Here is a 14,714-nt window from a genome sequence, read left to right as displayed (position 1 = left end):
TCAGGGTCACAGTAGTTATTTTAAGGGGAAGTTGGTGTCAGAAAATGAACAATAGTGTGTGTAGAAAAATAAGTTTTATTCAAGTCCAAATAAATTCAAATACAAGGACTCCATAAAGGCAAAATGACCCTCCACTCCTCCCTTCAGCTGACCTTTAGGCTATTACTGGGACTCAAAAAGAAAATCCCGTTTTCTACTGTAAGTATTTTAATCAAATGCCAACTGAGCCTAATTACTCCTCTGTTACAAATGACTTCAATGCAATTTCATGTGACTTTTTGCCTGGTAAATAACACAAGATTCAAATAAAAGAACAATATTTTTCAGTTTCAATACTCTGAATTGCACAAACTGACTCTAGAGTTTCAATTTACAAAAAAAACAACATTTTATTGACTGCACTCAATAAAGCCTCCGATGTCACACTGAATGACGCAAAAACAGTCAAAGTGTGTGAGTGTGTGTGTGTGTAGGTGGAAGGGAGGGAAGGGGGCATCAAAACAAACCAGGTGGGCTTTAAAAAAAAAAAAAAAAAAAAAAAAAAAAAAGATGCAAAGGAATGTAGGAAAACTTAGAAGACAAAAAAGGAAAAGAGAAATCTTAATTTTTATTCTGTGAACTCATGAATATAAAAGGTGGCACACTGCAAAAAAAAAAAAAAAAAAAAATCCATCTTTGGTCATTTTATCTACTGTGTTTTTCTTAAAAAGAGTGAAAAAAACCTGCCGGGTGGATGAGATGACCGATGCTTCCACTCGTCTCTAAATTATTTCCCTGATATCAGAGAAATCGGGTGATTGATTAATCTAATAATTTCCAAATAATGACACTGCATAGGAAGCTAGAAGGCACTCTGAGGGCTTAACATTACAACATATTCTTATTATTCCTATTTCTTACAGTTAAAACATTCACTTATGATTTAGAACAAAGTATAACTTTACTTTCATGGCTGTGGCTGAAAAAACGTTCATCTAATAACAGAAATCCCACATCACCAATCATGTTTTATTAGATTAAAAACTTCTTATAAATCTGCTGTTTGTTTGTTTTTTTCTTTCTCAAAGCTCCTGTTGGCAGACAAACAGGAAATGAAAACAATCTCCTTGGCTGGAGAAACAAATGGAGTCACCTCATCTCGGCACAATTTCCCACCTTTTTTTTTTTTTTAGGGAATATTTTTAAGACCACACGGGAGACTAAATGTTCAAACGGACGGGTTTTTTTTTGTTTTTTTTTGCAGTGTAGATCTGTACGACAGGGCGACACGTTGAGGGGGCGGGGTAAAGGTGAGCAAGGGGAACAACCGAATTCCTTTGCTCGAAACTCTTCAGCGCTGTCGATCCCAGCGCCAGATCGAAGCGTCGTCGCACACAGCTATCAAAATGCTGCTGTCACGGCTGAAGCTGGTTTGCCGGATGGCCGACGTGCATTTGGGGAGGGTCAGTGTGGTGCACCTGAGGAGCAGAGAGGAGACTGTTGAGCGAGGTTTAAAACAACCGTAGACATGCTGACAGCAAATCAATCAAATACTGCAGGAAATCCACACTGAGCCTCACGAAATAAAGTCCTACAAGCTGCCGTCGTATAACAAACGTTTGTGTTTTTCACTCTATATTCAGCTCTGTGACCGGCAAGACTGAAACTACACAAAGAGGAATATTTCAGCTTGTTTTTGATTCAACTCATGAATTATTTGTAATGTATACAATTAAACAAAAGGCAAAAACTTAGAGTTTTACTGACTATTATTTTGGTGAATTTAATGAGAAGCAAGGTGTCTTTAAACTGCTTGTTTTGTCTGTCCAACGGTCCAAAACACAGATATTCAACTGAAAATCATTTCTTCTTCTTTATTTGCTTGATAAAAATGATGACTGAATGATTGATTTGCAGAACTGTTCTAGATCTCAACTGATCGATCACATCAGTAAATAAAACATACCGCCACCTCATTCTCAATTACTACTTTTTATGTTACGTTGGCCTTGAATGTTTTAATACGACCGTGGTCAAAAGTTAGTTTTTGTTTGCATCAATCACCAACATTTCCAAATGATGCATTGTGGTGAGAATCATGACAGTTAACAGGATATTTGCTTCACAAAACACGCAGAGTTGAAGATGAACACCTCTTACAATCTCAACAAAAACATTAACTTTGTATAGTTAGGTGTTTCTATTATTTCGTCTACACCTTTCATACTGAAATAGAAAGTTTAAACCAAAGCCAGTGATTCAGGATGTCTGGCAGAGTCAACTGCAACTACTTTAGCAGAGTTGATGACACTGATATGACAGCCGTAGCTGTGTGTAACGTCACACCTGCTTCAGTCTGCTATGAAACATTTCATTCATATTTCTGGCAGATTCAGCTGACAGTCATCAGTAGTGTCCTGGCTGTGGATGCGGATTTAAACTGAGATTAATCTGTTGTTATAAAAAAAAAAAACTCTCTTTCCTCCGGCGTTAACTTACTTTGCTTTGTGTGGGTCTTCCACTTCGAGGTCCCAAACGTAAAGCTTCCCCACCTGGTTTCCCAAAGCCAACATCTGTGAAAGAGCATCACAGAAGGCTAAACATTACCAACAGGAACAAGATGTAACCAACACTTTGTCTGAGTTTGTGCTGAGATTTTAATTCCAGACTTAAAGCTGAAAACACACAATTTTAATGCAACAAAACCTTTAAAAAAATGCACCTCATCAATATTAGGGTTGAAAATGTAAATAGGGTTAGGGTTATCTATATTCATTGATTAAAAAACAAGATGATTAACACTATGCACAATTATTTTTAAAACTGTCCTTCAGTTTCTTCTTCTGTATCTATTAAAAACTGTTTAAGCAATCTACAAATAAGAAGTCATTTTGCCATGACTTTATTATGACTATAGTTGATTTGCATCTATTATGTGTGTAAAGCAATTGGAACAAACTCTTAACTGTGATTTATAAAACGACCATATACGCAGCTACAGATGGAAAAATCAGATATTTCACCTTCTGCCAGAAGTCCATGGAGAAGCGCATGTACCAAATGTCACACTGGCTGTAATCAAAGCGTCCGAGAATCGTCACGTTTGACTCGTTCGGTTTAATGTGGTCGATGTCGTCCTCCATCTTTCCTGGTTTCCAACACACAATGGCATTTTCACAGGACTACGAGGAGACAAGAAAGATTAATTAATAACTTATTAAACTACCTCACACAGTTGTTTCACCTCCATTTTTCTTTTTTGACATTCTGCTATTTTATCAGATAAATTATGTGTAATTTTAGGACATTCTTTACGTTCTGTGTCTTTAGTATCTTTACACTCACTAATAACTTGCCTTGGAAAGGATAAGGTCCCCGAGCCACCGCACACAGTCCACATAGTTTCTATGGATGTCTCGTGTTGAGAAGTCAGGGAAGTGAATTTTCTGTGAGACGAAAGGCCTGAAGAAAACACGTTGGATCAAAAAGTTTTACACGGATTAAAATGTGACATGAAAATCCCACTTCTGAGTGTGTCTGTGTGTGTGATTTTTACCTGTTGGTCTTGGAGGGGTTGTACTCATAAGATCCACGAATTGCTTTCTGCATTCTCTCTGAATTAATACGCCACAGTTTTAGGGAGTGGTCCATCCCACATGACATAATTTTTTCACCCAAGAGATCAAAATCCTGCAGTTGGATGAAAAAACAACAACAACACATCTTAAACGCCATCTAGTTTTTCTGTGTTAGTGGATTATTCTTCAGATGGTTACTCACAGCACTCAGGACTTCATCTCGATGACCTTCAACGCCTCCAAATATGGCCACTAATGTGTCTGTCTGTATATTCCATAGACGAAGGGCATGATCTGAGGAAACAGAGATACAGCGTAAAACGGACTGTTTGTTCATCAGGAAAATTTTACTGAAAACTGAACAAATACTGGAGAGATATTTATTTTCCTCTTTACACCTTAATTAATTTAACGCAGCAGTAGAACAGCTGAAGTTTCACCTCCTCTGCACCGATCCAACAGCGACAATCATGATCCTGCGTCCACACTAATACGTTTTCATTTTAAAATGGCGTTTTAAAACGAAAACAATCTCAGAAATCATTTCTGTCAATGCTAACACGCGTGAAAACGAATATCACATGACCATTCACGTACACTGGGCATGTGCGTGCCGGTGTAAACAGGAAGCAGATTGTCTACTCTGCGGTTGGTCGCTTACTGGCAGAAAATACTATAGAAGAAGACCAGCTGCTAGCATAGCCAAGGTCAGCAACACATGTAATTTGTTATACACGTTGAATTAACCACCGGTCGTCAAGGCTGATGTCCTTTCTTTTCTTCTGGAAAAGGGTCACGTGACAGGGGCGTGACGAATCAGGGAAGGACACGTCGTGACTGACAACACCCAATCAGGAAGTGAACGTGGGTATCTGCGTCATCGTTTTCAAAAGACCGTCCAGATTAAAACACAATCCCATCAGTTTTCAAACCAAAAAACAAGGTCAGCAGGTGCAGTAGTGTGGACGCTGGGCGTAAATGTAGCAGAAGTTTTTTAAAACTAAAACGTATAAGTGTGGATGTAGCATAAGAAAACATGAAATGTGCCCAGTCAACATTCACATGATTAAATTAAAGATTAAACTTGCTTGCTGCTGTTCACATGACCCTCATCAAACAAACCACACTGTCGGATTAAGGAACCACCTGACAATCACGCTGTAAAAACAACACCCTGAACCATCCTCGCTATCCGTCAGCAGTCTGACAACATCTTTACTGTCTAGATTGTGCTCCTGAATTGAAATTGTGATACTGTAATCTACTTCTTTAATGTTTTCTATACTTTATATGTGTGGTTATAAACAAAGAGGGAAGCAGCAAACCAGATAAGAGAGAACTTTTATTGTCAAGAGGAGATCAATAAAGCCATCAAAGTTGAAGTTATTACATAAGAATATGGTCTTTTTATGTGTCACTGCTGTTGTATTTACCTCACAAAGGAATATATGTGGCCGACCATCCGTCTTTTAGAAAAATGTGATTAGAAAGTAGTGATGTCACGCTCGAAGCAGACTATCTGACAGTATCTTCGACCTTTCAAAGCAAACGTATTGCAGTAAGATGTGGCGATGCCTCGTTTCACAGCACCAATAATCATACGACCATCCCAAACGAGGCCTTGTTACGTCACACTCGTATCAGAGACGTGTTGCGCTGGTTTTGGATACAGGCTGAGCTTCTCAATCTGCCACAACGTCTAAGAATACAGCTGCAGACGGTTAAATATGATCTAATAGTATAGATGTAATCGAACAGAATAACAATAATGAAAACAGTGAGATCACTTCTATTCTAACGGTTTCATTAATGTCTCAGATTGAATCCATCCATACAAATGCTTCCAAACAGTCAACCGTTTTTACATACAACTGCTTTAGAAAGCTAAATTTCTCCCTTCACTATTAGAAAGGTTTTGTATAAATGTTTTTCATTATTACTGAAGTTGTTTTTTGTTTTGTTTTTTTACCTTTGCTGACAGACAGGAGGAGATTTGGATCCCTCGGGTGAAACTTCAGCTCATTTATGGCGTTCCCATGACCCACATAATGCTGGATTAAAAATACAAAACAAAACAAAAAAGTATTACTTGTAGACATGACAGATTTATTCTGAGCAGTGAACTGTGCCGTAGAATCGGTTTTCCATTAATAACGTTTCTAATGTTTAAATCAGATATATTTATATTGCATCAGTGTGTTCAGGAAGAGGAATGAGGACAAGTGTTTATTGGTAGGAAAAGTCTGGCTGATTATTGGTGAGTTTAGCGAGGAACACACGATTCAAGGTTCCTACAAACTGATCCAGTCCGCTGACTCTGCACACGTTTTATTTTCAGCTGACAGAAGATCAAGTGTACCTTGATGCACTGCATTGTGATGTGATTGATCACTCGGATGATGCCTCGGGACCCGGCTACAGCCAGCAGGGGGTGACTGGTGTTGGTGTCGTAGGTCCAGGCGCACGTGTAGAAGTTCTCATCTGCCTTTGAACAGCTTGAGTCAAGGAAAACAAGACTGAAAGTTTCCTAGAGATCATTTTCCTGAACTTTTATCAAGAGAAGGTTTATTCATTCTTTCCTTTTGTACTAAGACTTTTTTTCCCCTCATCTGGCACCAGTTCTCTGCATAGTTTTTATTTTGTTTGGATAATTTCCAGAAGATAAAGACACAAACCACATTTCTGAGCAAAGACGAGAAGTATGGCCTTATCTTAATCCAGACATTGTTTGAATTCTAAACTGACTAGTGATTAAATATGTTTACTTTGGTTTTCTGTCATTCAGGTTATGTGATAGCTGTTTAAAAACAAGAGCAACTATGTCCTGATAAGACAACAAGGAAGTAGTCGGTTAGGTGAAAGGATACATCTGCATCGACGTAAGACTGCAAGAGTCTTATTTCTCCCTGAGAGTGACATTCATACAGAGTTACCTGGTGAAGAAAAGACAATGTGAGTTAAATTTGGACTGAGACGTCAACAAATGACAAAAGAAGTTTTTTTACACAAAGAAAAAGTTGATGTGTACACCTGTGTGTGTATATATATATATATATATATATGAGCTAAAACACATTAATAGAGATAAAAACCCTCCCAAAAGTCTAAAATATGAATGTTTTAAATGTCACAGTCCAACAACAGACAAGCAATATCAAGAAATGGTGCCATTTAGAAATACAAAAGGAATAATTTATGACTCAGGTGGCTCATCATCACTTACCCTGTTACTCCCGACTGTGGCGAACACCAGCGGGTCTCCCTCCTTGCTGTGCCAGTTAAACTGGACTCCAAACAGCGGCTGGCCGTGGTCCTCCTGTGGAAATCATTATGTGATCATCAACCAAACTCAAGAGGGTGGAATGAAGTCACCTGATGTGTGGTGTTCATTTGGTGGGTAATCAGACTGTTGAGGATGGTGTGTGCACTCACCCTCAGGCTGTTGACACATTTGAAAGAGTATCTGCACTTCTTGGACTTCCACTTGCCCTTGCCCCAGCTTTTCCTGCCCGGGGCGTTGGCAGTGTTGGTGGGTGTGTCCGGGCGCTCTGCGTTGGTCCCACTCTCAACGCTGACAGCATCATCCTACAAATGCGAAAAGATACAGGTGATGTGTCTTTAAGGTTTATCCTGCAGAAATGACTCTCAGTCAAAACTAACTTCTCTCACAGAGACTCAGTGCTTACTTTTCACATCACAATGACAGAAACAACATTTGTTACCAGTATCTGTTTTCACACTCTTGTACACAAATTATTACTGGCTGACAAGCAAAAACAAACACAGGATGGAACTTTTATTAAGTGCTTCTTGTTAGATGGGTTTCACCAAAACACACCTAATTTTCAACACTTTTGACAAGTTAATTGATGTCACTCGCAGAAGAAAATCTAACTAATCTAATAGAAATGAATGGCTGCTGTAAACGTGGATGTCTGCACCCTAATATGGGTTATTAAAAGAGGAAAAACTCAGAAAATACCCATAATAAGATTCAATAACCACGTCATTTCAATCAATTAACTAAATTAGATTAGTTACCAACTATTAAATTAATCGCTAACTGTTTTGTTGATAGATTTATCGTTTCAAGTCATTATTTGAGAAACAAAACATCCAAATTCTCTGATTCCAGTTTCTCAAAAGAGAATATTTCCTGGTCTTTTATGATAGTAAACTGAATATCTTTGAGTTGTGGACTGTTCATCGGGACAAAAGATGACATTTGAGGACTTCATCCTGGGCTTTAGGATATGTCATCATCATTTTTTTCACCATTTTCTAGACCAAACAACTAATCGAGAAAATAATCGCCAGATTAATCGATAATGATAATAATACTTAGTTGCAACCCTATAGCAATTACCTGCTTTTCACACTTGTTGCATTGTGGAAAAGACTCACTATCACCCTAATGATGTGAACAATAATCTGTATTACGTCCATCCATTTCTGCCACAGTCATACTGTAAATTAGATGAGTATTTTATCTATTAGCTGCAACTTTTACCGATAAGATTTTGTTGCAGCATGTACATTAGTCACTAACCTTCAATCACTTTAACCTTGCACAAAGGGTTTAACAATAAGCACTTTATTGACTGTACGTTAGTTCATATTTGCTAAGAGGAAGTAAATAATATCAGATACCAAAATGACTGTGATACGATTATTTACTTTCCAAGTTGGTTGGAACAGTTATTAACTAGTTATTTCTAACAACTCCAAAGTTTACGTCTCCTTAATTAAATAGCTAACTAGAGTCTGCCATAAGTCACAATTCAATTGATCTTTTACCTGTTTCACTTGTATTAGCTGCTACTGCTAATGCTACCGTTAGTTCACACGTGAATGATTGTAGTCTGAGCATATTAAAAACGTCACCAAAGTATGCACAGTACAGATAATCAGTGAGTATGACACTGTCTGTGTATATTAATAAACAAGTTTACATTAGAGGTACGTTTGACCAGCTGTTACCAGGTGGACAAAGCTGCTAGCTAACCGCTTTAGCCGGTCGGCTACTTTGGCACGAAGCTAACTCGCCAGGAGCTAATTATGGGACTTCTGTAGCGTAAGAAACAACACGGTTGAACTGCTTACATTCTCGTCTCCTGATAAATCGGGGTTACTGTTCTCGTCACTGCTTAGTTTTTGTTTTTTCGCCGGTATTTCTTTTCCCGCTTGAGAGGGGGACTCGGACATGTTCTTATTTTCCCTCATGTTGGCTCAGACTCCGCCTCTTCCGTTCCGCCGCCGCAAGCGTTGCCGGGAATGGTAGTTTGATTCCACTGTAATTCAACACAAACACCAAACATTTGCTTGTTACAGCTTCCCAAATGCGTAAAGCTGGTTTTCCTCCGCTACATAGAATTTTACTCCGACCTCTAGAAACTTTCAACAGCATTTTTATTGGTTTAAACTGGTTGAAAAACGAAATAATCCAGAAGACTGAAATCTGAACACACATACATAATATACATTTTTAGATTCAGCGTGACTTACACTTCTCGACGATATCATCATTTGTGATGTGCATCGCGAATAAATGTCCGTAAATCTGCTTAGAAATAAAAGACGCTCCCCATAAATTTTCTTCAGTATCCAAGTAATCCAACGATGTCTGTATATCCATGGCAACGCTATACGTCCGGCTTATCCCCCTAAAGCATTATGGGAAATGTTGTTCCAAAACTGAGAGCATGATTATCCTTCAAATCAGTGATGTGTAAGTCTGTCTGTTGTGAAATACAGCTATTGGCTGGTGTTTGGCACCGACTGGTATCTCTCAGAATAACTTGACAACAAAGAGCAGCAGATAAACGGTTCAGTAGTAGCCTGCTTTCACCAGCAGATGGCAGCGTTATTCTATTGCTGTGATTGACTGACCTGCTACATGTTAACTCCTTCTGCTTCCTTGTGTACATGTAGTCAGAGATGTACCTGCACAGGTGACTTAACAGTCAACAAGTCTCAACAGTATGCCTGTATGAAGACTCTGTACATATGAAATGAATGTGGTGGACAATAAATATAATGAGTTTATTTTGTACGATAAAGAATGAATTCTTCAATAACTAACAGTCACCAATGTTAAATCTTTGCTCTCAAATCAAATAGCACTGAACTGTAGGAAGTAACGATGTTTTAATATGTTTTAATGCTGTTAAAAGATGCTGAAAATGAAAATAAAAACTGTTATTTTCTGTTCAATGACACTGTGTACAGCTAAAGAAAGACTGAACTAAAAGTGTGTACAAGAGAGTCAGTCCTGTGGTGCGTTCATGTGCTAGTGTGATAAAATGGACATTAGGGCATTCAGGTTTGCATCTTTTCAGAACAGTCAAAAGTTAAAGTTACCTTTAACTACCTTTAGAGTTTAAAAGTTAAAAAGGAAAATACTAATTTGGTCGCTTCATCAAATAAAAAGGCTGCTGTTCTTCAGCCAAATGTCAAAACTCAGAAGACACAAGTTAACACCTGAAAGCACCACAGAAAAAAACATCAGCTATCACAGAGCAGTCTTATAAGTTATATATTATCAACACTACTACTGCTAAATGTTTTGCATTTTTACATAAAAAACCTGAAACAACTTATGCAATGATGAAACAATGATGCTGGTTGAAACACTGACAGTCGATATGAACAGGAACATGTTCAGGGGCTGTAATCTCTTCTGCAATAATACAAGATGAAAAACTCAAAGACAGCAGACTCATTAATGCACTTACTGTAATAATGCAAATGTTTACACCAAGAGCTGAGATTGAACAAGCTGTGGAGAGAAAGTTTAGTCTTGGGTGCATCCAGCAGCTGGTGGACATTCAAAACACCTGAATAGTCAAAAGAAATACACTGAAAATCCAGAATTGGAGAACAAATAAGCTTTATTTACCACCAGCAGGCCTGAATTATATCAGTCTTTACATCTGACAACTTGGAAACAGGTGGGACAGGCTGTGGATGTCAGGAGGTGTGTGTTAATAACAGCAATAATACAATCGATTACACAATTCATCAAAAAAAACAAAGATATAATGAAACTTTACACTAATATGAATGACACTTGACCTCACCTGCAGGCTGATTGCTGCATTATTTGCTGAAAGATGTAAAGAAATATTATCTGGAAAGTAGCTGCAATACTGCATCATTACACATGGTGGAGCTGCAACACAAAAATACTGCAGCACCTTTAATCTTTACAGGAGTTCAGCCAGCAGTGGTGGAAAGTAACTGAGTACATTTACTCAACTACTGTACTTAAGTACAATTTACAATTTATATGTGCTTGTACTTAAAGGTTATAGTGTCAAGTGATTCTGCAATAATCTGCAGTGTCACTCTGGTTTCAACAGATACAGATGGTCACATGTCTGACAGTAAAGAGACATTTAAAACTTATATACATTTAAAACATATATACAAGTTATATACAAAGGCAGGAAAGTCTTTCTAAACAAGCCTCTGCTAGAGATGATCCACATGGACCAAAATCCAGACTGAGACTCAGGTCCAGGAGGAGGGTGGAAGAGGTGGTTGAGTGGAGGAGTCTGGATGTGTCTGCAGAGACTGCGTAGAAGGACAGAGCAGCAGCAGAGCAGTCCAGATACACTGATGATACTCTGTCAGATCCAGAGGAACACACAGGGATGATGGTGGACTTGACTTTGTGTGTGACAGTGGAGCTGTTCTCAGATCAGTTCAGACTGCAGCACTGAGACTCATCTCCACTTCTTCTGATTCCTCTGTCAGTCACTGCTGGATGAAGCTCTCCTCTCCACTCTACCTCCCAGTAACATGGCCCAGTCAGAGTCTCTCTACACACAAGCTGCTGCTGCTGCTGCTTCAACCTCTCTGGATCATCAGGATACAGCTGATCCTCTCTCAACACGAACTCCTGGATGTTCACTCACTCTGACAGAGATCACCACTTCAATCTGATGAGAGAAGAAGAAACAACAGAGGTCATAAATCAGTGTTTAGTGAGACTCACTTCATCAGCTGTCAAGTCAGTGATGCAGCACATCCAGTATAAAGACCAGCAGGGACTTCAGTGCTGTTCAGACCAGAAGTGGAGCAGCTGTGCAGCGTAGCCTGCTTCCTCTCAGCTCTCATATTAACGTGTTGGAGTGAACACACTGAGCTCCGATCTCACAGACCTGCAGAGACTTTTGGCATCAAGTCTGTTTACTCAGCAGATTTCACTGAAGTACACAGAGGAAATAAAGTGCAGAGAGTCATGAACACATCATTACTGCACAAACACTTTAGTGACACATTTACTGTTGTTACATGTGACCTGCTGTTAAAGTGAAAGCAAGAGTCTCTGTGTGTTGATCAACATCTTATCTGCTTTTGAAATATCATTTGACAAATAAAAATGGAGGCTGTCATTGAAAATATTTGGAGGAAACAAAATAAGTGATGGACAGATATAAAGATGTGATTCCTGGACTTCAGCAGAGGTTCTGGTCTGTATAAAGACCACATGGTTACTAAACGTAATGATGGTTCAGTGAAATCAGAGCCAGTGATTTGCAGGCTTCAGTCAGACTGATCTTAGAGCTCTGACAAAGATGAACTGATCAATTTTTTAGTGTTGAAATGAGAGAACAAACACTTTCAGATCAGATTTGATGGTACGACAGTTGGATGAATGAGGACCACTGTCTCTATACATCTTGTAAGGCTGTCAGCTGTAATCCAGCTTTATTTTCTGCAGACATGAACAACAACAACAACAGTCGTCTTCACATCGACTCAAACACGTGATCACAACAAGCTTCTGGCTGATCTGATTGGCTGACTGTTCTCTCTCTCTGTCGTTGTGTCCGATCCTGAAGCCTGTCACCGTTCTCCTCTCACAGCTTCACTGAGGAAAGCAGCCACTGAGAAGGTTGGAGGTTCACCAGGAAATACTGGATCTTTGCTTTGATACTAACTGTGTTTAATACAAAACTGCTGAAACCAGCACGGACTGACTCCAACTCTCTACTGACCTCAGAGTCTCCAGTCTACAGTCTGGACTCTTCTTAAGATCAGACAGCAGCTTCTTGTCTGAAGAACTCAAGGAGTTTGCTCTCAGATCCAGCTCTCTCAGATGGGAGGGGTTGGACTTCACAGCTGAGACCAGAGAAGCACAGCTGATCTCTGACAACCTGCAGTCCCACAATCTGAATAAAGAAGAAATCATGTAGCGTTAGAAGCAGATTATTGTGTTTGAAATCATTCAATGTTTCATAATCTGTTCAGAGCTGAAGAAGGTTTAGAATGAACAAGTTTAGAAAATGGAAACTCCAAACACCTGAACCCAACAGGATGCAGGTTAAAAACTGTCAAATACAAACAGTGAAAAAGAGCTTCATTAATATTAATGACAACATGCTGCTACTTCAATAAACACACAGTGACTTAACAGTGAATTAGCCAGTGCAGCTTTTTCATCTTATATTAAATATGAAGAACAAAAAGATGCTCAGTGTGGATCAGTATAAAGTCTATGTGGTCACAGATGTTTTAATATTATCAAAATTGATTTAAAACAAAGATCTGAATGTTTGAAAGTTTGTATCCACTCTGCTGAGGAAACTCATGGACTTCAAGTGGGACTTCATTTAAGATGGTGAGATTACTCAATCCCATTACTCGCTTCTATTTATCAAAACACCAGCTGGTCTCATTCGTCTAATTCTTTCTCCCTCTCAATCTCACACACACAACACACACACACACACAACACACAGCACACAACACACAACACACACACACACACACACACACACACACACACACAGTCAGAGGGCTACCAAGGCTAGACTGGGAGAACTGGTGTCTTTGACTGGGCCATAAGTCATTAACTAACTCACTCCCCTGCCATCGCCCAATACTTGGACTTCTGCACTTAACCGTGTTCCTTGTTAGAGCCTGACATACAGTTCATATTTGGACATGATGGAACATGTCTGCTGCTGTTCATTATATTTTCATTTATATTTCAACTGTTTTTGACAGACAGCATTATATTGACAAAACATCTTTTATTTATGTAATGTTCATCTTTTTATTTGTACCACTGATATGCCTTAAGGCTGGACAATATCTCCAGTATATTCAGATGTTACATGATATAGAGCCAGATATTATCTGAGAGTTTGCTTGTAATTATGTGATGTAGCTCAGTTGTCTGTAACTGTTGCTGCTCCACAAAGCAAGGTTAGTAAGTTTACCACATGACTTTAAAAATGGTAAAACTGCTGAAATTTGGTTTCTTATCATGAACTTGAATTGTGAATCATAATTGAATCATATCCAAATAGCTCATTCAAATGTTGCTTTACAGATTCAAAACACTATCATGATGATGTCATCTTTTCACACTTATCTGCCTAACTTTCTAATCCTGCTTTGTGGAACAGTCCTCTGGTTAAAAGCTGCTTAACAGCAAATGATGCAGTTTTATTCAACTGAACTCTTCTGTTCTGGTCACCTGCTTTGGTTTTCTAAACACTCTTTCATATTTTGAAATATATTCTTAGTCAAAAAAGGTGATACTGTATAGTTGATCATGTCAATATTTCTGAGCCTAAGTGCCTTGTACTACTATTTCCATCAAAAAGCCAAAGACAGTTTGAGAGAGAACGCTCTGTTTCAGCTTTTTGTTTAACATGCAATTGTTCTGCATGTGAACTTTCCAACTTTATATTCAAATAAAAAGTCAAGTGCAATAAGAAGCTGTGTTTTTTTTTCTCTTACATTGTAATTACATGATTGAAATATCAGTGATTTAGCTCTGTTCTTCATTCCTAAAGAACATTTTGTTCTGGTTTGCATTATGTGCTTGTAGCCAGCTTTGGACACAGATTTTATGAAGAATGACAACCAGGTCTATTAAAACCTTTTCTTAACAAAAGTGCCTTTAATTGTATGTATTGTGACTATTCCTATGTGTTTAACCTGCTAAGTCAGTATTCATTTAGGTTAAAAAATAGATTTATTAAAATGTTTGTAAAAAAAAAATACAAACTAAATAGTTCAATCAAACAAATCTGTCAACTGTAAGATACTGTAAAAGAAAAAAAACAGTTCTATTAATAAAGCAATGAAAAACCAGATCATACTGTATTTTTCATTAACAACACGAAACCGTAAACT

At 38.4% G+C, this 14,714-nt stretch overlaps 1 protein-coding gene and 1 pseudogene across 1 annotated transcript; both read right to left on the bottom strand.

Annotated features, from left to right (window-relative positions):
• Nucleotides 1–57: 57 nt before the first annotated feature.
• Nucleotides 58–9,270, bottom strand: eed (embryonic ectoderm development). The gene is made up of 13 exons (XM_067583563.1): nucleotides 9,063–9,270; nucleotides 8,661–8,848; nucleotides 6,990–7,142; nucleotides 6,781–6,873; nucleotides 6,425–6,490; nucleotides 5,917–6,042; nucleotides 5,527–5,608; nucleotides 3,760–3,851; nucleotides 3,536–3,669; nucleotides 3,336–3,441; nucleotides 3,003–3,161; nucleotides 2,479–2,552; nucleotides 58–1,457 (listed from the first exon to the last, which is right to left on the bottom strand). The coding sequence occupies exons 2-13, from the start codon at nucleotides 8,778–8,780 to the stop codon at nucleotides 1,331–1,333; spliced, it is 1,332 nt and encodes a 443-aa protein (XP_067439664.1). The 5' UTR covers nucleotides 8,781–8,848; nucleotides 9,063–9,270; the 3' UTR covers nucleotides 58–1,330.
• Nucleotides 9,271–10,429: 1,159 nt separating this feature from the next.
• Nucleotides 10,430–14,714, bottom strand: part of LOC137176728 (ribonuclease inhibitor-like) — a 32,325-nt pseudogene continuing 28,040 nt past the window's right edge.

Source organism: Thunnus thynnus, chromosome 24 (assembly GCF_963924715.1).
Source record: "Thunnus thynnus chromosome 24, fThuThy2.1, whole genome shotgun sequence".
Taxonomy (NCBI): Eukaryota; Metazoa; Chordata; class Actinopteri; order Scombriformes; family Scombridae; genus Thunnus; species Thunnus thynnus.
Note: the sequence above shows the minus strand (reverse complement) of the source record. Positions and strands in the feature narration are given on the sequence as shown.